This window comes from Podarcis melisellensis (assembly GCF_964234715.1).
Source record: "Podarcis melisellensis genome assembly, chromosome: 10".
Lineage (NCBI taxonomy): Eukaryota > Metazoa > Chordata > Lepidosauria > Squamata > Lacertidae > Podarcis > Podarcis melisellensis.
In genome coordinates, this window is record NC_138542.1 from 67,475,960 (window position 1) to 67,499,498 (window position 23,539).

Sequence of the window (23,539 nt, forward strand, 5' to 3'; positions counted from 1 at the left end):
CCAGAGAGACACTTAGCATTGCCTTCTTTGTATGTTCTAATCAGCAGCATAGAAATTATACCTGGTTTCCCTCCCAAGCAGCTGAAATAAAATTGGAACGCGCATTTGAGCCATTGCACCTCGGCCAAATCTCTCTGTGCCCTGTATCTGATCGGGTTTTGGACGTTCAGTCCATTCCTTCGGTTGCGTAATCTGGTGAAGCCTGATCTCCGCATTTCACAGCGCTTGCTATTCATATTTGCCCTGGCAGCAAACTGAAGGGCATGGAACAAACAGAACCCATGGAGAAAAGGATAGAAGGAAAGGAGGGTTTGGAGAGGGAATGGACCACTGAAAAGGATGGGGGAAGAGAGGTGCGTCTGAGCAAGAGCTGCAAAGGCAGAGAGTGCTCAAGCTCACAGAACTGGAAGAGAACACCAAAGGGCATCTAGTCTGACCCCAAACAGGATACACTGAAAACGCAGTGTGGCACAATGATCAGTGTTGGATGTGGACTGAGGAGACCCAAATTCAAATCCTCACTGAGCCATGGGCCTTACCGGGTGTTCCTTCGCCTCCCTCTCTGTCCAACCTACCTCACAGGGTTGTTGTGAGGGTTAAAAAAAGATAACTGAGTTCTTTGAATGAATACAGTAGTACCTCAGGTTACAAACGCTTCTGGCTACAAACGCTTCAAGTTACAGACTCCGCTAACCTGGAAGTAGTACCTCGAGTTAAGAACTTTACCTCAGGATGAGAACAGAAATTGTGTGGCGGCGGCACAGTGGCAGCGAGAGGTCCCATTAGCTAAAATGGTACCTCAGGTTAAGAACAGTTTCAGGTTAAGAACGGACCTCTGGAACGAATTAAGTTCTTAACCTGAGGTACCAGGCTCTCAGCTGTTTCCAAGACCACAACAAAACCACAGCTACCAATATCAAACGAGGAAACAAAAGACAACACACACCAGCAGGCTTCTATTTCAAGATTTTTAATTGGTCCAGCAGCTGCAAAATATACAAATTTCCAAAAGGCAGACCTCGTTTTATAAGCTGAAACTGTTTCATCTCAGGCAAAAAAAATCCCCTCAAAAACCCAGCTACGTACATATATACAGAATTAACATCACACAAGTCCAGGTGGGGGGGGAACCTCCTCTCAGCTCTGCAACTTCCCTTAAATAAATAAATAGCACTTTGCTATTAAAAAACCGATAAAAATATAAATTCAAGTATCAAAGGAAAAACACAATCAAGAGAATGAGTTGTTGGTGTGGTTTTCAATCACCTTCCCCAATCAACCTGTAACTATCACAAGTGTGACACACACACACACACACACACACACACACACACCCCTTGCTTCTTGTGCCTCCCCACTCCAGGGCAGATCAACACACACACACACAACAAGGACACACACAGGCAAGGTCCACATGTTCCCTCTTTCATTCAAAATTCCAGAAACAGGAATAATTTAAGTTTGTTCCAGGATTTCCTTCTCGTAAGCAAAGGAATCCTGTCAATTTTTTTTCCCAATTCATGCTATACAAAACCAAGCGAAAGACGAGTTTGCGTAAAAGTGTTTTTCTTCACTACGCAAGGCGTAGGTAAATGCAAACCACACCTGGTTGGGGCAGGAAGGGGGGGGAAAACATACCACTTTCTATGTGCAAAATAAAGCAACTCTTCCTCTGATAAAGGATAAAATCCTAGCAGAAGGGGCTGAGTGGATAGGAGAAGCAATAGGAGAATCCACACACTCAAAGGGAGAAAATGGGGTTTTATTCCAGGTGAGCCACACTGAAATGAGCAGACACTTGTCATGTCCGTTCATTCCAACAGGTGCATGACTAACGCTCAAAACCACCCAATGCTTTTTCAAAAGGCAAAAAAGCAGACGTGTCTTTTCAACTGCTTGCACACACGTAGAACCCACCTTGCATGCTACGGACGCCCCAGTAAAACTTCTCAGCCAAGAGCAGCTCTTATTTTTTTTAAAAAAGATCACACACACACACACAAACATGGATTTTGTCGTGGGGCAAAGTAGCCGCTGCAGGCATTGCTGACCCACCTTTCTGAAACTGACCTGCCCCCTTTATTCCTACGGGGTCATTGCTCGCTCGCCCACTCCACAGGCAGCCATCGGGATGTTGCCAGACTACAACTCCCACCAGCCCAGGCAAACAAAGGCAAAGGGCAGGGATGATTAGAGTTGTAGTCCCGCAACATCTAGCCGGCACCAGGTTGCTTACCCCTCTGCCACTAATCCTAAGCGTGGCTTGTAAAGTCCTGCACTCCTAACACTTTCCCGATGTGTTAAAAATCAGACTCGGCCACCCTAACAAAGCCAGTGGCTACGGTGCCAGCAAGTAGCTTCAGAACCAGCTGCAAAAGAACAACAGAACTATCCTTAAATCCCTCTCTGATATCCGGGGTATGTGTGGGTGTGCTTTGTTTTTGTAGCTGTAAAAAAAAGAGAGGGGGAGACATGCAAAGTGGCAAAATTAAAAGCAGACATGCAGGTGTCGCAAAAGGTGCTTTTATGCTCCCCGTGCCCTCCCTTCTCCACCCAGACCCCAAGAACCAACATCCGTTTATTTACAAAGGCTGAGAAAGCAGCACAGTGTCCAGTTTTTCTTCTTCTTTCTTCTCTGCAAGGCAACTGTGTCACTTTAGAAATAATAATAATAAAAAAACAACTCGGGGGACACAAGGAGGCTGCAGAGGACGACACTTTAGTCTACCAAAATCTCAAAAAGTGGTGGGGAAAAGCAACCAACTTCATGAACCTCCGTTTTGGATTCTAAAGCGATGTTCCTTCTCCTTCCCTTCTTCTTTTGTGTATCCCCCCTATTCCCCACCCACCCCAAAGAAACACCATCGTGTCGAGTCCGATAGGCGACAGAGTCCGATACGCAACAGGCAGATGATCAGCTTATGGAGATTGAGAAGGGAATAGCCTCGCGTTGAATGGAGATCACACACACACAGGCAGACGCAAGCTTCGGAGCAGGGCGACGCAAGCGGGCTGAGTTTCCTTCCGTCTGCGCTCTTCCGCCTTCCTAAACATCGCCTGGAGAAACTCAAGACTGTGTGCGGGTCGTGCTCATGTTCTGCAAGAGGAAGGGAGAGAGAAGGCAAACTTTGAGCCGGTGGCTGAGCATTCAGAGGTGAACAAAAAAAGAGAAGCGAGGCACCCTTTGCATGCAGGTGGCAGGGAGGACAACGAGAGAAGCAGATGCAGAAGTCTCTGCATTATCCAGCAGAGGCACTAGCCACTAGGCACACAGGCCGTCTTGAAGGAAGCAGGCCAAGTCGCGAGGCGTAAAAGGAGCTTCTCACTCATCGGGCTCCCTACATCTCCTACCAGTCCCTCAGCCTGAATTCTGATAGACACTTCAAAGTCATCTCATGCACATTGGACTTCCTGTCTATCCCGTTGTATATTCCTTTTTTTTTTTTACAAATGAATGTACTCATATTATTGTATATTTCTTTTACATTTTATCTAATACAATATGTGCTCTTCATCTTATTTCTCAGTCTCTCTCCAACATCAATCAAATTGGTACGTATATAATGGGGGGGATTTTCTTTGTTTTTTCTCTTTGTTTTTCTTTTCTTTCTTTTTAGGTATATAAAGTGTGTATATCATCTTGGTATACATTTTGGAAAATATATTATAATAAGCTCTGTAATGTAATGTGACAACGTTTACCAGTGTAATATAAGAATGTTAATAAGTAAAAAAAATTGTTAGGCCTCTCCTCCATGAAAAAAATAAAAATAAAATAAAGTCGTCTCGTGCGCGCTTCCAGCTGTGTTCCTGCGGGCCACAAGAACAGGGGAAGCTGCCTAACACCTTTGGACCTACCTAGCTCTGCACTGTCACGCTGACGGCCAGTGGCTCTCAAGGTTTCAGAACCAGAAAGTTGGACTTGGGTCTTTCCGAATGCAAAGCAAATCTTTGTGGATTATTATCATCTTCATTTAATTTTGCATTGCTTGGGCCCCCTCAAGTTGCAAAGACAAGCTTTTTTCCGGAGGGCAAGCAGACACTGCACATTGGGCTCATCTGAAAGCAGCTCCGCATAGGGAAGTGTTTTGTTCTTTTAATCGTTTTCAAATATAGATTCATAACAAAACCAAACACACTTCCATATACAAAGATTTCTCCAAATCTCGAGACCTCCCCCCATCTCCTCTGTGGGTCCTAATGCCAATGCTTTCAACTGCATATTATATCAAATCTATATTTTATATCTATCCCTATTATCCAGAGAGTTTGTTGCATTACAAGGGAGATTAAAATCCTGCTAATGTTTTCATCTGCTTACAGTGATCTCTGAAATAAATTATAAATTTCCCCCATTCTTTCTTGAAGATTTTGTCTTCTCGGTTCCTGAGCTTTCTGGTCAGTTTTGCCATTTCGGCATAATCTGACAGCTTAGTTTGCCATTCCTCTCTGGTAGACAGTCTTCTTTCCATCTCTGGACTAGTATAAAGGTACCCCTGACCATAAGGTCCAGTCGTGACCGACTCTGGGGTTGCGGCGCTCATCTCGCTCTATGGGCCGAAGGAGCCGGCGTTTGTCCACAGACAGCTTCCGGGTCATGTGGCCAGCATGACTAAGCCGCTTCTGGCGAACCAGAGCAGGGCTTACCTTACACCGTTTACCTTCCCACCGGAGTGGTACCTATTTATCTACTTGCACTTTGACGTGCTTTCGAACTGCTAGGTTGGCAGGAGCAGGGACCGAGCAACGGGAGCTCACCCCATCGCAGGGATTCGAACCGCCAACCTTCTGGTCAGCAAGTCCTAGGCTCTGTGGTTTAACCCACAGCGCCACCTGCGTCCCTCTGGACTAGTATAGGGAAGTTTTTAATGTGTTTTCTTTTTTACTAGGTTTTTATATTTTGCTGGGGCAGAGTTGCAGAGGCAACCCAGTCAGATGGGTGGGGTACAAATAAATTATTATTATTATTATTATTATTAAGCAAACAGTGCAAAAGGATCTCAGGGCATTCTAAAAATGGAAACATTACAGGAAAAGAGGAAGCAGACAGTTTAAAAGGGACCTCAACCACCACCACTTATGTCAACAAGCCCATTCATTGCAGAAACACACACACAAACCAAAGCAGAACCAGTTTCCAGGAAGCTGAGCAGGCACAGGTCAAAGATGTACCCCCTCTCTGCCCACCCCTCAAAAAAAAAAACCCCAAACCGAACAAAAATAGCCTTGAGCAGCTGTTATTCCAACAAGGTACAGTCAGGCTGGGGCAAAGCACAAGCACGCACAGCACCAAGCCATTTTACCTGGGAAATATTAGCAAAGCGAAAAGTTTGAATAAGTGACAAATGGGCCATCTTTCAGCGTGAAAAGGGGAAAAAAGAGACAGAGAAAGGGGGTGAAGGAGAGAGGCTTGCACTGTTATCTGATAGGAATGTGTTCAAGGGGTGTCGTAACACCCTTCACATTCACGCCACAAATTAAAAGCACATGGCTGCCCCAAAAAAGAATATTGGGAACTATAGTTTATCCCCTTGCAGAACTACAATTCCCAGCACCCTTAACCAACTAGTTTCCAGGACCCGGGAGGAGGGAAAGCCACGTGCTTCAAACATGACGTGTGGATGTGATCTTCCAGCAGTTCTGAAAAGTTGCAGCAGGGAGAAGGGCTCGTCCGCACGAAATCTTATGCAATTGCCCTTTGTATTGGTCTATCTGGCTTCATGGGACGCGGGTGGCACTGTGGGCCAAACCACAGAGCCTAGGGCTTGCCAACCAGAAGGTCGGCGGTTCGAATCCCCGCAACGGGGTGAGCTCCCGTTGCTCACTCCCTACTCCTGCCAACTTAGCAGTTCGAAAGAACGTCAAAGTGCAAGTAGATAAATAGGTACCACTCCAGCGGGGAGGTAAACGGCGTTTCCGTGCACTGCTCTGGTTTACCAGAAGCGGCTTAGTCATGCTGGCCACATGACCCGGAAGCTCCCTTGGCCAATAAAGCGAGATGAGCGCCGTAACCCCAGAGTCGGCCACGACTGGACCTAATGGTCAGGGGTCTCTTTACCTTTACCTTATCTGGCTTCCTGCTGACTGCTCTGATTGGCAGCAGCTGTCCGGGAGCCTTTGGCAGAGATTCTTTTATTCTACAACTCCCATCCAACACCCCAGCCGGCATGGTCAACGGTCAGGCCAGATGGAGAGGTGCACACTGAGACCAGAGTTCTTGCCATGCCAAGCACATGCCCCAACTCTGCACTATCGGCTCCACCAACTGCAAAAGTATTGCTCTCCCACCAACTGCCTACTCCCTCAAGTGCTGCTGGATTAGAACAAAGCTTGAGCTGTAATTTTTATATATTTTAAAAAGTGGTGCACTTAAATCCCATTGACAGATGCAATAAATCAGCATCTCTCAAACGCGGGTGACCAGCTGCTGATGGGACTACAACTCCCATCGTCCCAGACTACCAGCCCTGCTAGCTAAGGATGATGGGAGTTGTAGTCCAACAGCAGCCGGGACGCAAATTTGAGAAACACTGCTAGCCCTTTACTCAGAAAACTAGTCTGCTAGTAAGAGGAATAAGACATGTAGCACCCCGGGTTTCTCTCCCAAGTGCAAGAAAGGGGTTTTTGTAGCGACTGAAAAGATGCTCTGATAAATTAAGTGTTAAAAGCTCCCACAAACTGGAAGGGTAACTCAGTGGTAAGAGAATCTGTTTTGCATGCAGAAGGGCCCAGGTAACTCCAGGTAGGGGCAGAAAAGGCTCTGAAATCCTGGTAGCCACTGCCAGTCACTGTAGACTAGAGATTGCAAAGCTATTTTTCGGGCCATGGATCCCGTTTGTGTTTCTTAGCAAGCACCATTCCTCGAGGGTCACTTCAGTGGAATCAATCAGAGCCTGGAAAAGGAAGTGGGATAGAGTATCTCTTCTCCCAATTTTCTCCTTCAACAATTGGCACTTTTCAAGGGATTTAAATAGTGGCTCTCTAATGTGGCATGCCACATTGGCGTGGCAGGAAGATTCAAGGGCAAAGGAACACTTAAACATTTCAGTGTAGTGTAGTATAGTATTAAAAAAATATTATTTTGCAGGTTACGGATATCTTTTCAAAACGAGAGCAAGAGCATGAGCTATTCTTCTACAGTTCTCCACAACGTATTGTTGTGAACCGTGATTTTCAACTCTGACAAACATGCAAGGTATCCGAGAGAGAAAAGGCTTCTTTGTACTGATGAGGAAGTGTGAGTTCCTCAAATTAGACCTGAACTAAATGAGTTATTACCCAGCAAAAACAAGCTCACGCCACCCTCTCACTGAGTGTGCATACATCCTTAAAGTACATATGCAAGAGGCTCACTTATAATTCTATTTTGAGGATGATACATGTTCTTATTTTAAGAATAAATATTTGTTCTATACTTTTTGGATGCCCCGTGATCATATTGTAAAGCAGTTGTGTTCTGTGTTATAAAGAGTTGTTTACTTTCTGTTTTCTGATGGATTTCTTACCAATGAAAAATCGGGTGTGGCATGAGCCGATTTTTATTCTGAAAGTATGGGCCCAGAGAAAACAAAAACCACATGGATTAAAAGGTCGAAGCACTGGTTAAATTGATTGGGCAGGGATTCAGGGGTCTTGTGGGCAATTGGGGAAGACGTCAAGGGGCGCCACGTTGCTGATCTGTGGTCACTGACAGTACAGATCAAAATAGATCAATGGTCTGACTTTGAAGGCAGCTTCCTATGTTCCTACCAGATGCAAGAAAGGTAAATCTCCCTCAAGGATTCTAGGGGGAAAGGTGCAAATTGCGTTTGGAAAGCTAAGCACGCAGATTAGTGGTAACAAAGGGAAAACAAAGCCAGCCTGCTGGTGAGAAAGAAGGGTGAACCTGGAAGATACTTACAGGCATGCCTTCCCCAGTAAAGGCTGTAAAGAGAAAGAAAAGGGGGAAGGAGAGGGAGATGGAAGAGAAATCAGTCTTGGTGTGGAAAGCAGAATAACAACAGGAAATTCAAGATAAAGGATTCTGATTGCTGCGAGATAGCAGACAAAGAGACATAAAGCCACACATGTCAACAAACAAGCCACTTCCATCCATGCAAAACACATTTCAGCAAAGAGCCTCCGCACTTTCAATATTTGGGTCACACAAGGGAAAGGAGGAGTAGGGCAGCAATTTAGCAGGGAGCCCCCTTTTGTCTGCTAACATACAGAGGCTGCCTCCAGGCATTTTTCAAGAAGTCCCATTTCCTGCTAACTGGTAGAGCTGGTGGGCTTTTGGCTTTCAAATCAGGCAGACATTTAGCTGCAATGGGAAGTGGTCATTCATCCTTTTAAAAAGGTGTTGAGCAAGACTAATCTATGAAAGTTTGCTGCAACCTTTGGAAACAACTTTCAGCTGAGAAACGCCAGCAAATGCGAACACATTGAGACAATGGAGTGTGCCTCTGCAGAGAAGACAAACTGGCTTGTTGGCAGCCACCTAAGTGACCTTCCTGGGCAGTATGTCTGGAGGTGCTGGGCTGCCCAGGCGACAAGAAGAGCAAGATGTTTGGCACCAGCTTGGCTGCATGGGTTGCTGGAAGGAGGCATACATGGTGCCATCCAACCAACTTAGGGACTCCGCTTAACAACTGTGTAGGGTTTACACCATGGGTAGGCAAACTAAGGCCCGGGGCCCAAATCTGGCCCAATCGCCTTCTAAATCCGGCCCACGGGCAGTCTGAGAATCAGCCTTTTATTTAAAATGCATCTCTGGGTTATTTGTGGGGCATAGGAATTCGTTCATTTCCCCCCCAAAAAAAAAAAAAAGTTCGGCCCCACACAAGGCCTGAGGGACAGTGGACCGGCTACCCCCTCCTGAAAAAGTTTGCTGACCCCTGGTTGACACCTTAAATATTTTCTTCTCCCCAAAGATCTCCTGCAAGGCAGCAGGACAAAGCAACATCCTAGTCAAATTAAAAAAATATGGAATGATAGGAATCAAGGAAGGCTTAGAGAGGAATGGCAAGCTTAACACAAATCCTAAAAAGTGTGTTGCTGCAAAGGTTTGAAGGCCAAGTTTCTATAATCCACACCAAACACCAGACAAATACTTCTACCTAAGCAAGTTCATAAGGCAAGTGACGGCCAAGCCTGGCTTATATTGCAGGTTCTCAAAAAACCAAGCTACACCAACCCAAAGCATTATAAATCATTTCTAAAGGTGCTTTAGGAGGAGGGGAAAGCGAAGGCAAGGAAAGCAAAAGTAAACAGATGATGCCAACTGTGATTTGATAGCACCGCGTTTAAAAAATGGATTAAGCGACACGACAGAACGTCCTCCCATGATTTAAAGCAGCGGGGAGATATTTAGGCATGGAAATGCAACGACCACAACACACAACCGCCACCACAAGCAGGCAGGCACACGAGAAAACACCAACAAAAGAATGTGACCAACTTGTCCGGGCATCTGGGCAGGCACCTCCTGGGGCATACAGATGGGCAGGGCAGCGGAAGCAGAATCAGCCACATGCTCCTCAAAGCTGTTGATGCGAGGCTTTTTGGTGGGCTCTGGGCTCGCTAGAGGGGTGACGCTATTGCGCCTCATGAGGGTGTTAGGTCCCTTCTTTGCATCCTAAATTAAAAGCGAGACAAAGATAAAAAACGAGAAAATAAAGTGAGGAAGGTGGTGAAAAGTTACGGGGGTCAGGTGGGGAGAAAAGCAGCGGGGGAAATAAATATAAACCAACCAAACACACACGATGGGTTAATTGGTCTGACGAAACGCACCAAAAAAAAAAAGGAAAGGGAAAAGCGAAGACCAGGAAATCTCATTAAAGAAGGAATTGTTATTATTGCTGGGGTTCCTTCGAGGTCCCTTGGCACTCAGGCACACTAATCTAGACCCAACGTACTTCTAAAGCAGGGGTGGGAAAACGTTTGCAGAGTGAGGGCCGTGCTCCCCTCTAAGGTCTTGTTTTACGAATCACATGTATTAGTGAAGATCTGAGTCCGAGACAAAACTGTTAATTTGGCCTGTTAATATGGTCACGCTGTGGGTTAAACCACAGAGCCTAGGACTTGCCGATCAGAAGGTCGGTGGTTCGAATCCCCATGACGGGGTGAGCTCCCGTTGCTCAGTCCCTGCTCCTGCCAACCTAGCAGTTCGAAAGCACGTCAAAGTGTAAGTAGATAAATAGGTACCGCTCCAGCGGGAAGGTAAACGGCGTTTCCGTGTGCTGCTCTGGTTTGCCAGAAGCGGCTTAGTCATGCTGGCCACATGACCCAGAAGCTGTACACCGGCTCCCTCGGCCAATTAAGCGAGATGAGCGCCGTAACCCCAGAGTCGGCCACGACTGGACCTAATGGTCAGGGGTCTCTTTACCTTTACCTTATCTGGCTTCCTGCTGACTGCTCTGGTCAGGGGTCCCTTTACCTTTATGGTAGGCTAAGCTCTACACACACATCCCTTGAATCAGAGTTCAAGAAAATCCTTTGAGCATTGCAAAAAGGCTCAAGGAGGGGGAGAAGATTGAGAAAGTCCCCAAGGCTTGGAAGGCTGCATTTTGGACCCTGGGTGTGAGGTTTCTCAACCCTGATCGGTAGGGTGCGAAGCAGCACTGCAGAGGGACATAGCCTTGGGAGAAGGGCCGTGTCCTGGGAAGCCGAGGGCCAGGGGCAGTGGGGGGGGTCCAATGGCCATATTTGGCCCCCTGAACCTTAGGTTTCCCACCTCTGTTCTAAAGAAGTAACGTTGGGCCCAAGAATGAAATATTCAAAATTTCCGGATTTGGGCTTGAGAAGTCTCTCTCCCTCCCGGCACTAGGTCTTTCAAAGAAAGTAAGAGATGAGGGCTTTGTGCAATGAAAAGAGCAGCTAGGTGCCTTGGGAGAATCTGCCGCTTGGGAGAATCCACACCAACGCCACTGATCCAGCCTACAAATTACAGAGGAACAATTGGAAAAAGCCACAGAAGAACCGTTTGGCAGCGCTTGTGATCCTAATCGCATCTGCAAAGCTTCTTGCTGCAACCTGGCATTTACGCATTCGATTCTGCCTCATTTGCAGCCTGAGTGTCCTTGGCTAGTTACATAACTTTAAAGAAAAAGAACCCAAACAACGGTGGCAAGAATCTTCAAACATACACCAGTAGCAACTGGCCAGACATTTCCTTCAAACCTCCTTAAACACTTAGCAGAATATAAAGAGGCCTTAGCTAGCTTTTAAAAGTTTGGGGGAAACAGATGTAGCCAAATAAGGAGCTACCATAGGTATATATATATATAATTGTAGAATTGTAGAGTCAGAAGGAACAACGAGGGTCACCAAGTCCAGTTCGAACACACAGAAGGAGCTGTCTAAATGGTGCTACGAATTACTCCCTTCTCCCACCACCAATCCATCAAAAACCGTTCAGGAATAAATATTGCTTACAAAAAGAGGGGGTCCATCTTTGAGCGGTTTCCTACAACACAGGTGTCTACCCAACTCCTTTCCAACTACACATGGGGAGGAAGAGGGGGCCCCAAGGGGCGGCCAGAAGCCCCTCACCTCTGTTCTGTCCCGGTGGGTGTTCACAGCCTCAACATTCAAGCAGATGGATTCAACTCTGCAGCCTTGTAGAAGCGAAGGGAGAGAAAAGGTTGGGAGGGGAAGGGCAGAGAGAGAAGATATACAGGACACGGTCAGTTGCAATTATTTAGCAAACATTTGAGTCAATCAAAATCAACAAAGAGCGCCTCAGTTGATTTATTTTTTTAAAAAGTTAATTATTCTTTGATGCAAGTGCTTAGAAATCTGCAGCTGGGAGACGCCAGAAAAGAGAGACACATTCTCCCTTCAAACACATACAAAGGATTGATGCCAATTGAGATGGTTCCCTGTGGAATACACAGAGCGTGCATTATGCTTTCGTTTTCATCCACAGTGCAAAAGTGGGCAAATTTAAGTAATCGATCATTCAGTTAAGACGTATACAATTAAAATCAGCTAAGATTTTTTTGGGGGGGTTAATCAGGTGACATCCCCAAGAATCACATTTTAAGCACTGACATATCAAGCACTGCCTGACACAGCCATCTGCGCTGCAGTCAAGGAATGTTGTTCATGACTTTGGCAGGGGAGAAAGGGTGGAAATTCATTTGAATGAAGCACGGGCCAACCTTCCTGGCTCTGTTCTAAGGAAACACTGCAGGGTAAAAAAAAAATGGCTGGATACTGTGCTAAATATGTACATCAAAGTCCACCTCTGTTGCCTACATTCTGCAGAAGAAAAGTAGAGTTCGGGGCTCTTGCATATAAATTGTGCAAACAAAGCAAAGAGTGTGAGCTTTCTTATCTTGCGTGACTTTATCCTGCGACTCTTAACACTTCAAGTTTATTTATTCTAAGTAGGGGTATTAATTTAGGGCAGTGGAATGCCCACCCTCTTCTAGCCACTGAAAATATTTCTCAGCTGCCTCTCCAGCTTTTGATATTTCACCGTGAGTTGTCTACACAATTTTCTTGTGCATTTTTTGGCCACGCCAGGAGGGCTAGAAACTTGTGTTTTAAATGAAAGCCAATATTCCCAAGAAAAGCATATGGTGTTGTCTTTAGCGCAACCATGACACACACACACACAACACACTGGCAAGAGCGGAAGAGGAAAAGGTTAAGTCGGAACGGATGACCCAGTGAATACACTGCAGCAGATGCAAAGAATGGAAAAATCCTGGCCATTTGGTCATTGGCAAATATGGGACGTGGGTGGCGCTGTGGGTTAAACCACTGTGGCGCTTGGGCTTGCTGATTGAAAGGTTGGCAGTTCGAATCCCTGCGATGGGGTGAGCTCCCGTTGCTCGGTCCCAGCTCCTGCCAACCAAGCAGTTTGAAAGCACGTCAAAGTGCAAGTAGATAAAAAGGTACCGCTCCGGTGGGAAGGTAAATGGCGTTTCCATGCACTGCTCTGGTTCGCCAGAAGTGGCTTAGTCATGCTGGCCACATGACCCGGAAACACTGTCTATGGACAAACACTGGCTCCTCGGCCTGTAGAGCGAGATGAGCGCCACAACCCCAGAGTCGTCCGCGACTAGACCTAATGGTCAGCGGTACCTTTACCTTTACCTAATCCCCTCTACAGATAACCTTAAAACTCCTCTGATCTCCCATCGAAGGCCACAGCATCTTCTGCAGTCATCTCTAGTAACAACAGCAGTAACAACCATTTCTTTCCACATCAAAGATAGGGCTTCTCAAAGCTTCGTCACAGAGCATGGACCAGGGCAAGTAACCCAGGCACATCATGCTGTCTGCGCAAAACCTTTGAGAGAAACAGATACTCACCATATGCCACAGGGGTCAGCTTTAGCACTGTGTGGAGAGGACATTTCAAGTAAGGCATTTCCGCTGGAAGAAAAGCAGAGAAGGGAGGTTATCGGCCAGACACAGAAGTCTGTTTTATGCAGCGTTGCAAATGGAAGAAGAAGAGGAGGAGGAGTTTGGATCTGATATCCCGCTTTATCACTACCCTAAGGAGTCTCTAAGCGGCTAACAATCTCCTTTCCCTTCCTCCCCCACAACAAACACTCTGTGAGGTGAATGGGGCTGAGAGACTTCAGAGAAGTGTGACTGGCCCAAGGTCACCCAGCAGCTGCATGTGGAGGAGCGGGGAAGCGAACCCGGTTCACCAGATTACGACTCCACCGCTCTTAACCACTACACCACACGGGAACACATAGGTTTTATGCATTTCTTTTATTCCACCTGCCCTCTTTTTTTTTAAGCTACCATTTCTCCTTGTAAGCACAACACATTCACTCAGGACACAACCCAGCATTCCTGGTTCAAATCCTGGCTCAATAGCTGCATCGGTTTTCAGTTGGCGGGCGTTGGGCGCACACTCAGATGCAACGTCTCAATGGAACTTTGGGGCGTATATTGAGCAGGCACTGTTCTCTGGCTAAATACTACACCTTGATCCTTGCACCCGTTTAATAAAGAGAGGCACACCCCAGCTACAGACCACTTACCTGCACTCTTGTCAAGGAAGTAGGCCAAGAGGCATCTCATCACAGCCTGGTGACAGATGACGAGGACGTTCTCCTGCCTCTCCAGCTCCATGATAACGGGCTCCAGGCGCTGCACGAGATCCTGGTAGGACTGCAGATGCACACATAAAAAGACCCCCCAAAAAACTGGGTAAAGGCGCTGGAACAACCCCTGAACGCTCAAAACTGATGTTGATACAGGGCTTCACTGCCAGTCAGTGTAGATGAAATAGGTAAAGGGACCCCTGACCTTTAGGTGCAGTCGTGGACAACTCTGGGGTTGCGGCGCTCATCTCGCTTTACTGGCCGAGGGAGCCGGCGTACAGCTTCCAGGTCATGTGGCCAGCATGACTAAACCGCTTCTGGTGAACCAGAGCAGTGCACAGAAATGCTGTTTACCTTCCCGCCGGAGTGGTACCTATTTATCTACTTGCACTTTGACGTGCTTTCGAACTGCTAGGTTGGCAGAAGCAGGGACCGAGCAACGGGAGCACACCTCGTCGCGGGGATTCGAACCACCGACCTTCTGATCGGCAAGCCCTAGGCTCTGTGGTTTAACCCACAGAGCCACGTGTCCGTAGATGAAATACCAAGCTCAAAAGACAACTGCTCTGACTCAGGAGGGGGCCACTTCCTATGTCACTACATAGAATTTCCTCCTGCTGCCCAAAGAGTGGAGACATTACATCCTTTCATTCCCCAAAGAGAGCTCCGTGTTGTTCTGCTTTTGCTCGCAGTAGCAGAGGTTTTGTTTTTCTACGTTGCCAAGCTCCAGAGGAAAGGATATTTCTGCAAAGGAGATCCCAGGGGCATTGAAAATCCACCAGGGTGCAAAACGGCCAAAGAGAAACGCAGAGCTGTGTTAGCTCATGGCTGGCTTAGCGCTTTGAGATGTTCGTTTCTTGCACGACCGACAGCTCCTTGTTTAGTGGAAGTCCGCCTTCCTAGGCGAAATGCCCCTTTGTGGGGATGCGTTTGCCACCTTCCCCAACCCTGTTCTCCATCAGCCAAGAGCGATGATGCCATGTTAAGAGGGTTCACTCTCGCCGTTAACCCATCTGGTCCCAGGGATTTGCCAATTTTTGTCCAGTTTATTGCCTCTAGCACTTCTTGAGTTGTTATTTGAGTATTTAAGATCACCATTTGTTCTTTTCTTATTTTTGGCCGATTACCATTTTTAATAGGGATTACCATTTAATAGGGATTACCACGCGGGTGGCGCTGTGGGTTAAACCACAGAGCCTAGGACTTGCCAATCAGAAGGTTGGCGGTTCGAATCACTGCGACAGGGTGAGCTCCCGTTGCTCGGTCCCAGCTCCTGCCAACCTAGCAGTTTGAAATCACATCAAAGTGCAAGTAGATAAATAGGTACCACTCCGGCGGGAAGGTAAACGGCGTTTCTGTGATCTGCTCTGGTTCGCCGGAAGCGGCTTAGTCCTGCTGGCCACATGACCCGGAAGCTGTACGCCGGCTCCCTCGGCCAATAAAGCGAGATGAGCGCCGCAACCCCAAAGTCGGTCACGACTGGACCTAATGGTCAGGGGTCCCTTTACCTTTACCATTTTTAATATATTCCTCTATTTTACAGGTTTTTCCCTTTCTTATACAGTTCTGAAAAGTATTTTACAAATGCTGCTCTTCTTTCCTTCATCTTATCTGTAATCTTCCCATTTATATTAATTTTATGTTTATGGAGTTCCTTTGTTCATTTTTCTTCAACTGCCACCCAAGCAGTTTTCCTGATTTATTGGCATGTTTGAAATATTTTTGTTTCATTCTTTTTATCTTCCAGCTAATTTCTTCATTAACTATCATGGAATATTGAATTCGTAATGTTCTAATGGCCTGCTTGACTGACACAAAAACCCACCAAAACAATTTTCACTGTTTTTAAACAGTGTCCCAGGCTTACCTCTCCCGATGGGTAGCGGTAGTAGTATTTGTCCTGGTCCCGCAGAGCATATTCTTCAGGGTACTTTTCCTTGATTTCATCGTAGGTTAGCTCTTCGCAAACACCCTGCAAGAACCACAAGGTGAGGGAAAAACATCAGGGCTGCTACTCGGGGCAAGATTTTGGAAGGCAGGTGGTGGAGAGGGGAAGCAAAAGATAATTTGCAACGGCAAGATCCTACTCAAGTTTCTAGTCAAGGTCCTCTTCCCTGCAGGAATGGAATTGTAGCCCAGAATGTGGTGTGTATAGCAAAATACAAGTGTGACTTGAAAAACAACAGGTAAGAAGACAGGGGCTCAATGCAATTTAAGTTGCAGGTGTATAAAGGTAAAGGGACCCCTGACCATTAGGTCCATTTGTGGCCAACTCTGGGGTTGCGGCGCTCATCTCACTTTATTGGCCGAGGGAGCCAGCGAACAGCTTCTGGGTCATGTGGCCAGCATGACTAAGCCGCTTCTGGCAAACCAGAGTAGTTCACGGAAATGCCGTTTACCTTCCCGCCAGATCGGTACCTATATATCTACTTGCACTTTGACGTGCTTTCGAACTGCTAGGTTGGCAGGAGCAGGGACCGAGCAACGGGAGCTCACCCTGTCGCGGGGATTCGAAACACCGACCTTCTGATCGGCAAGTCCTAGGCTCTGTGGTTTAACCCACAGCGCCACCCGCGTCCCTTGCAGGTGTATACCCAGCCGCATATAGGGTTGTATCCAGTGAAGTCTTTCTGCAAGTACTTCCACCCTCAGGAGAGGGAGATAAACTCCTGTTAGCACAAGAAGTCCTTGTGCTAACGGGGCAGCTTCGTTAGATACAAGTCAGCCCATTGATTTTGTCATATTATAGAGTTTAAAATGTTTATAAATATTAATAAGAAATATTGATTCTGATGGCACGAGATTAGACCATGATTAACATGTTCTCTCAGATCACCTGATTATATAAACAAAGGAATTGTAGCCAAGGCTAGTCCCGCTCATTGAAATCAACGGATCTAAGTTAGTCGTGCCCATTAATTTCTACTCTAAGGCACAAGGATGTTAATCAAATATTTTGGGCAGGGGATTCAATGCCAAATTCTTCCAAACGTACTGTTTGCATTGTTTGGCGGGTGGAATTTAACTGCCCCCCTCCTCCCTAGCATACAGTTCTGCAGGTTCTCCTGACACCCCCTTAAGCTAATGGGGGGGGGGCCAAGCAGAGGAAGGGAGGGGGGAGGCCTGTTGTGCAATGGAATCCCACCTGCAACCTCTAGGCGTTCCAGCCTTGGGGAGTTTTCCACCAGGCAAAAGTGGGAAACTCCCCGAGCAGACAGACAGTCATGGTGCACCTAACTTGTTCACGCTGGATTCATGGGACAGAAGCACACCTTTTTTTAATAAACGGGGTTGCAGCATAACTCATGCTCTCCGGATTGTGCACGAGATTATTGCACAGCCATCAGGACTAGTAGCATGACTAAGCTGCAGAATGCAATCTCCGAGGAATCACAAGCAGGGAGATTCGGGGCCTGCCGGTGGGCTTCCCAGAGGTATCTGGCTGTGCACTGTGAAAACAGGATGCTGTACTAGGTGGGCTTTTGGCAGGAATCTCCTCAGGTGTGCTGGAATTTCCTTAGGTGTGCTGGGATCTCTGCAAAGCCTGGGGCAGATTTGGAGAGCAGGGGACAGAAGAGGACAGCCCCCTCTTCTCCCACTGGAAGCTTGGCCCTGAGCCCAACAAAATACAACGGCACTTACAGCGTCAATTTCATTCAGGGCCTTCCACTGCTCGTAGGGCAGGTCAAGAGCCTCTGCCGTCTGGATGGTCCTCTTGAGCTGGCTGGTCCAAACTTTGAGGTCTTTCAGGTTCTGCTCCTGGACAAAATGGCTCAACGCACTGGAAAACTGAAGACAGGAGATGAAACGAAGGGATATTCTTAGCGCGAATTTCTATTCCCAGAGGCTCCCAAAGGACAGTGCCCACCACAATAAGAGAGTCGTGCATGGGGACTTTACTGGAGGAAGTAGAGTCACAACAAAACCCAATAAGTTTCGTTCCTGAGCTTTCTTCCTACTGGTACACATGGGAGAGAGAGAGAGATGATGATGTGCCAATCAGAGCAGTAAATGGACTACCACACCTGCAACATGGCAGCTAAAAGGGGTGGGTTTTTTTCCTGCTCGACCATATGAACTGGAGAGCATATGACGACTCCTCCCCCCCCTAGCAAGGACCCTTTTTTGTCACATGATCCTGCCTGACAAGTGAGCGGGAAGAATCATCCCAGAGGTAAGTAATAGTAATTTATTATTTGTACCCCGCCCATCTGGCTGGGTTTCCCCAGCTACTCTGGGCAGCTTCCAACAAAGATTAAAAATACATTAAATTGCCACACATTAAAAACCTCCCTGAACAGGGCTGCCTTCAGATGTCTTCTGAATGTCAGGTAGTTGTTTATCTCTTTTACATCTGATGGGAGGGCGTTCCACAGGGTGGGTGCCACTACCGAGAAGGCCCTCTGCCTGGTTCCCTGTAGCTTTGCTTCTCGCAATGAGGGAACCGCCAGAAGGCCCTCAGCGCTGGACCTCAGCGTCCGAGCAGAATGATGGGGGTGGAGATGCTCCTTCAGGTATACTGGACCAAGGCGGTTTAGGGCTTTCAAGGTCAGCACCAACACTTTGAATTGTGCTCGGAAACGTACTGGGAGCCAATGTAGGTCTTTCAAGACCGGTGTTATATGGTCTCGGCGGCCACTCCCAGTCACCAGTCTAGCTACTGCATTCTGGATTAGTTGTAATTTCCGGGTCACCTTCAAAGGTAGCCCCACGTAGAGCACATTGCAGTAGTCCAAGCGGGAGATAACCAGAGCATGCACCACTCTGGAGAGACAGTCCGCGGAGAGGTAGGGTCTCAGCCTGCATACCAGATGGAGTTGGTAGACAGCTGCCCTGGACACAGAATTAACCTGTGCCTCCATGGGCAGCTGTGAGTCCAGAATAACTCCCAGGCTGCACACTTGGTCCTTCAGGGGCACAGTTACCCCATTCAAGACTAGGGAGTCCTCCATACCCGCCCGCCTCCTGTTTCCCCAAAACAGTACTTCTGGTATACTGGACCAAGGCCATTTAGGGGCTGTCCTTCAGAGGTTTCTGGGGAATGGAGCAATGGTCTGGCTCAACCTGGCTTTCTATTGTCTTTATTTGAGACTAAGAAGGACGGAGTCCGATTGCATGCAGGAAAGGAGGTGGGTGGGGGTTGCTGATGCCCCATTCACACTGCCAGGCCCGCCTGCACAGAGCTAAGTAGGCACAGAACTGCAGGTGCAGCACATTCAAAGGCGGCCCAGCCTCTTCGCTCCCAGACAGAGGATTTCCCACAACACCTACCTTCTTTCCCCTCCAGGAGAGCCCAGAGTCTCCCCCAATCTTCCCCTTGAGGTTGTATTCGCTCTCGCCGTGCCGGCACAGGTAGATGGTGCGAGGCTGGACGTGGATGTTCATCAGGTAGTAGACGATTCGACTCTGGATGTGGTCTTGCACTCTGTTCACAAGGTACCTCCGGCCAACGTCAATCACTTTGATCAGAGACAGGTCTCTGGGAGGGGAAGAGGCGCACGGCCGTCACTCAAAAACCCCGGGGGAAAGCCAAGTTCAAGAGCTGCAGAACCCGCAAGGCGGGAATGCACAGAAACCATGAAGCACCCAATCGGGGAATTGTAGCGCAGCCTTGCACCAAGCCCTAAGCCCATGAGCAGGCGTGGTTCAAAAGTACCCAGTAGCCACTGCTGAGGTGTTATTGAAATTCTGGTAGGAAATTCAATGCTGGTGCTTAACAGCCTGCTTGATCCTATGTATCCAGGTGTGGTATATTGCATTATTATGTTACGGTGCGTGTTGTTAATTCCAACAGATTCAGGCACACCTAGCTCTGCCAAGTCTCTGGTTGTTAAAAGCAGGAGAAACCACACACATCCTCCTTTCTGTCTCAGGCGAAAGCAAACAGCTTCCCTACCAAATCCCTGCTTCTAAAGGCAGTCCTACCAACCCAGACATTCTTCCAGGAAGGCAATGGGAAAAGCTTCGAAATTCAGAATTTTGCAACAAAATTCCCTAGTTTTCCATGTAAGCACATTCCAACAGGTGAAAAAGCGAGGAAATGCTTCCCAATTCAGTGTACCTTAGTGACTTCAGGGGGAATTGTAAGTTCACTGAAACTACTTCTAAGACAAAACAAACACCAGAGAAGAAGAGTTTGGGTTTGATATCCCGCTTTATCACTACCCAAAGGAGTCTCAAAGCGGCTAACAACCTCCTTTCCCTTCTTCCCCCGCAACAAACACTCTGTGAGGTGAGTGGGGCTGAGAGACTTCAGAGAAGTGTGACTGGCCCAAAGTCACCCAGCAGCTGCATGTGGAGGAGCAGGGAAGCGAACCCGGTTCACCAGATTACAAGTCTACCACTCTTAACCACTACACCACGCTGGCTTTCACACAGTGCCTTTCACACAATTTGGCAGCCAGCTTTGGTCACTGGAAATACAGGCGAGAAACACAGTTTCCTCACCTGTCGTAGTCGTCTGGGTCCATAGGCTGGTAGCTCGATTGGTAACAGCTGATTCTCTTCATGAAATCTTCCATCGCATCAGCAGAGTTGCAGTCCTTATAATCCGGGCTGGACAACTTGACTTCCTGAAGCACATGCAAAAGAAAAAAAAGAGCACAGGGTCAGGGAGCCAGCTGTGAAACCCAAGATGATGTTACAGAGAAATATTAAGGAGAAATTGCAGAGCGGGATTCGCCTGAGCTGCTCATGGCTGTTCCCTCATCAGCCTGACAGAACAAGGCAGACTGGTGCCCGTCACTCAAAGCCAACAACAACAGGACAAAAGCGAGGCAAGCCAGCACCTGAATCCTTGTAACAGGTGGCTTTAAAAGAGAATAATAATAATAATAATAATAATAATAATAATAATAATAATAATAATGTTTATACCCCACCCATCTGGCTGGGCTTCCCCAGCCACTCTGGGCGGCTTCCAACCAAATATTAAAATACAGCAATACATCAAACATTAAAAGCTTCCCTAAACAGGACTGCCTTCAGATGTCTTCTAAAAGTTTAGTAGTTGTTGTTCTCTTTGACATCTGGTGGGAGGGTGTTCCACAGGGCGGGTGCCACTACTGAGAAGGCCCTCTGCCTGGTTCCCTGTAACCTCACTTCTTGCAGTGAGGGAACCACCAGAAGGCCCTCGGCGCTGGACCTCAGTGTCCGGGCAGAATGATAGGGGTGGAGACGCTCCTTCAGATATAGTGGACCGAGGCCGTTTAGGGCTTTCAAGGTCAGAACCAACACTTTGAATTGCGCTCGGAAACGTACTGGGAGCCAATGTAGGCCTTTCAAGACCGGTGTTATGTGGTCTCGGCAGATTAAACGAATTGATTGTTACTGGAAACTATGGGAAGGGATAGGGCTCTTGTGTTCGAATCCCACTTGCTGGTTTCCCATTGGTCCGTGGTTACAAAGCACGTATCCACATGGATCCTCAGGATTTTTGCACTGGGCTACCCCAAACTCACCGTCAAATCCCATGTCTGTGGCCACAGCATGAACCACAAAAATCATACACCCACTGTTTCGTTCAGAATATTTTCCCCCCTTGATTTCCTCCTCTAAAAACTAGGTGCGTCTTATGGTCAGGTGTGTCTTATGGAGCGAAAAATGCGGTAGCTAAGAGGGTAAAAACAGCAGTGCTTGCTTAACAGAGACTAATGTTTGCTGACGAGGAAAAGATTTCAGCTGGGGCAACAGAGGCAATAGCTCCAGGTGCCTTTTCGAAACAGCTCCTTCAGGTGGGGCAAGACCCCCCCCCCCAATAGAAAGAGAATCTCTTTTCTCACACTTACCATAATGTTCGTAGCGACGACAGACGGATCATTGCAGACCGATTCGATGAAGAACACCTGAAAGGAAGAGGACACCTGTGTGTGTGTTTAAGGCAGGGAATAAAACCACACAAAGCAGCTTGGCCCATCTAGATCTCTTTCTATGGCAGACATCAGCTGTCTGAGACCTCGGGGCAGAGAAGTCGCCCTTAGCCCTGCCAGCTGAAAATCCTTCTTGCAACGGGAGATGCCAGGAATCTGTCCTGGGAGACTGGGCACCAGGGTGGATAAAAATCAATGATTTTTTTTTAATTTAAATATTTTTTTTAAATTTAAATCAGATTTTTTTTTTATTTAAATCGGATTTTTAAAATAAAATGCTTTTGGAGGGAAAATCTTTCTAAAGAAATTTTTCTATTTAAGTTACATTCTAGTCCAAAGGCTATTCATCAGGAAACAAGGATTTGTTTTAAGTTTTCATGTGTGCTAAAACTCAGCCTAAGGTGTGTGTGGTTTTTTTTAAAAAAAAAATTAACCACATCAGTTAACAAACATGGATACATATGCTACAATGTTATTGCTTTAGTTAAATAAATTGTTTAAATTGTTGCAGTATTAAGGAAACGATTGTTTTTCTGCTTCCAATTAAGTACAGCAGAAAAGTTGTCCAAACATAAACAGTTAACTTATTAAACATCACAATAATTTCATAATTATCTGTCAATGTATTTCTAATAGTATAACCAAACCAATAAGTTTTGATATAACTGTAAAAACTACTCTGGAATTTTTTTCTTCCAAAAAAATGAAAACTTCATCTAGTTGTCCATATTAAGATTATACCAGCAAGAATGAGTCTTTCTGTAAAAAAAACAATGATTTAAATCAAGTCTTAATGACTAGTGATTTAAATCGTGATTTAGATCAATTTGATTTTGATCCTATTTTTGGTACCCAGTCATGATGCTGCTGATCCCATGTGTTTCAAGGGAGCCCACAACAACATGGGTGGGGTATTGGAGCCTTAACTCGCCTGCCCCATCCTCTGCTGTCAGGTTTGACAACTGACTGGCAGGGCCAGCAACCAACCATCCCACTTTCAGCCCTGCTGCAACTTGGCCCACCCCACACCTGATAACAGACGTGACCAACACGTGTGGGGCTGGCTAAACAAATTAGGATTGAAGGTTCCCCATCACTGTGGGGACAGTAATAATAATAATTATTATAATCAATTTCTATTTATACCACGCCCTTCCCGTTTCAAGAAACCAGGCTCAGGGTGGCTAACAACAATTTTAAAACATTTAATTATAAAAGCAGCATAAAATACAGTATAAAAACATGAATAACAATAAAATTCAAAATTCAGAAATCAATTTAGGGGAAATAAGCATTAGGTAATCCCCAGGGCTAGCTGGCTGAATTGGTCCTAACTGGCCCAGCAAGGAGGCCAGGGGAGAATTAGCTGTGGGGTCTCAGAGTGTAAAAGGGGAGGGGGAGGGAAGAGAAGGGAAATAAAAGATCAGGCTGGATTCAAATTAAAGGCCAGGCAGAATAGCTCTGTCTTACAGGCCCGGCGGAAATAAGTTAAATCCTGAAGGGCCCTAGTCTCATGGGACAGAGCATTCCACCAGGTCGGAGCCATCACTGAGAAGGCCCTGGCCCTGGTGGAGGATAGTCTGACTTCCTTAGGGCCTGGGACCTCTAAACTGTGGT

The 23,539-nt window shown here is 46.8% G+C and overlaps 1 protein-coding gene and 1 long non-coding RNA gene across 8 annotated transcripts in view; one reads left to right on the forward strand and one right to left on the reverse strand.

Moving 5' to 3' along the window:
• The window catches only part of LOC309378846, a 180,156-nt gene that overhangs the window by 91,399 nt on the left and 65,218 nt on the right, over positions 1-23,539 (forward strand). The window lies entirely within an intron of this gene.
• Positions 955-23,539, reverse strand: part of PFKFB3 (6-phosphofructo-2-kinase/fructose-2,6-biphosphatase 3) — a 71,790-nt gene continuing 49,205 nt past the window's right edge. For 2 of the 7 annotated variants that reach the window (XM_081927052.1, XM_081927047.1), the window contains 11 exons: positions 21,842-21,898; positions 20,502-20,626; positions 19,326-19,533; positions 17,697-17,843; positions 15,922-16,026; positions 13,992-14,121; positions 13,306-13,368; positions 11,416-11,597; positions 9,440-9,616; positions 7,901-7,923; positions 955-3,097 (listed from right to left, as the gene is read on the reverse strand). In XM_081927052.1, the coding sequence (XP_081783178.1) occupies positions 3,091-3,097; positions 7,901-7,923; positions 9,440-9,616; positions 11,416-11,597; positions 13,306-13,368; positions 13,992-14,121; positions 15,922-16,026; positions 17,697-17,843; positions 19,326-19,533; positions 20,502-20,626; positions 21,842-21,898 (1,224 nt within the window). In that variant the 3' untranslated portion in view covers positions 955-3,090. Of the gene's footprint in view, positions 3,098-7,900; positions 7,924-9,416; positions 9,617-11,415; positions 11,598-13,305; positions 13,369-13,991; positions 14,122-15,921; positions 16,027-17,696; positions 17,844-19,325; positions 19,534-20,501; positions 20,627-21,841; positions 21,899-23,539 lie in introns of all 7 variants that reach the window. The other 5 variants (XM_081927050.1, XM_081927049.1, XM_081927048.1 and 2 more) reach the window with 5 other exon arrangements.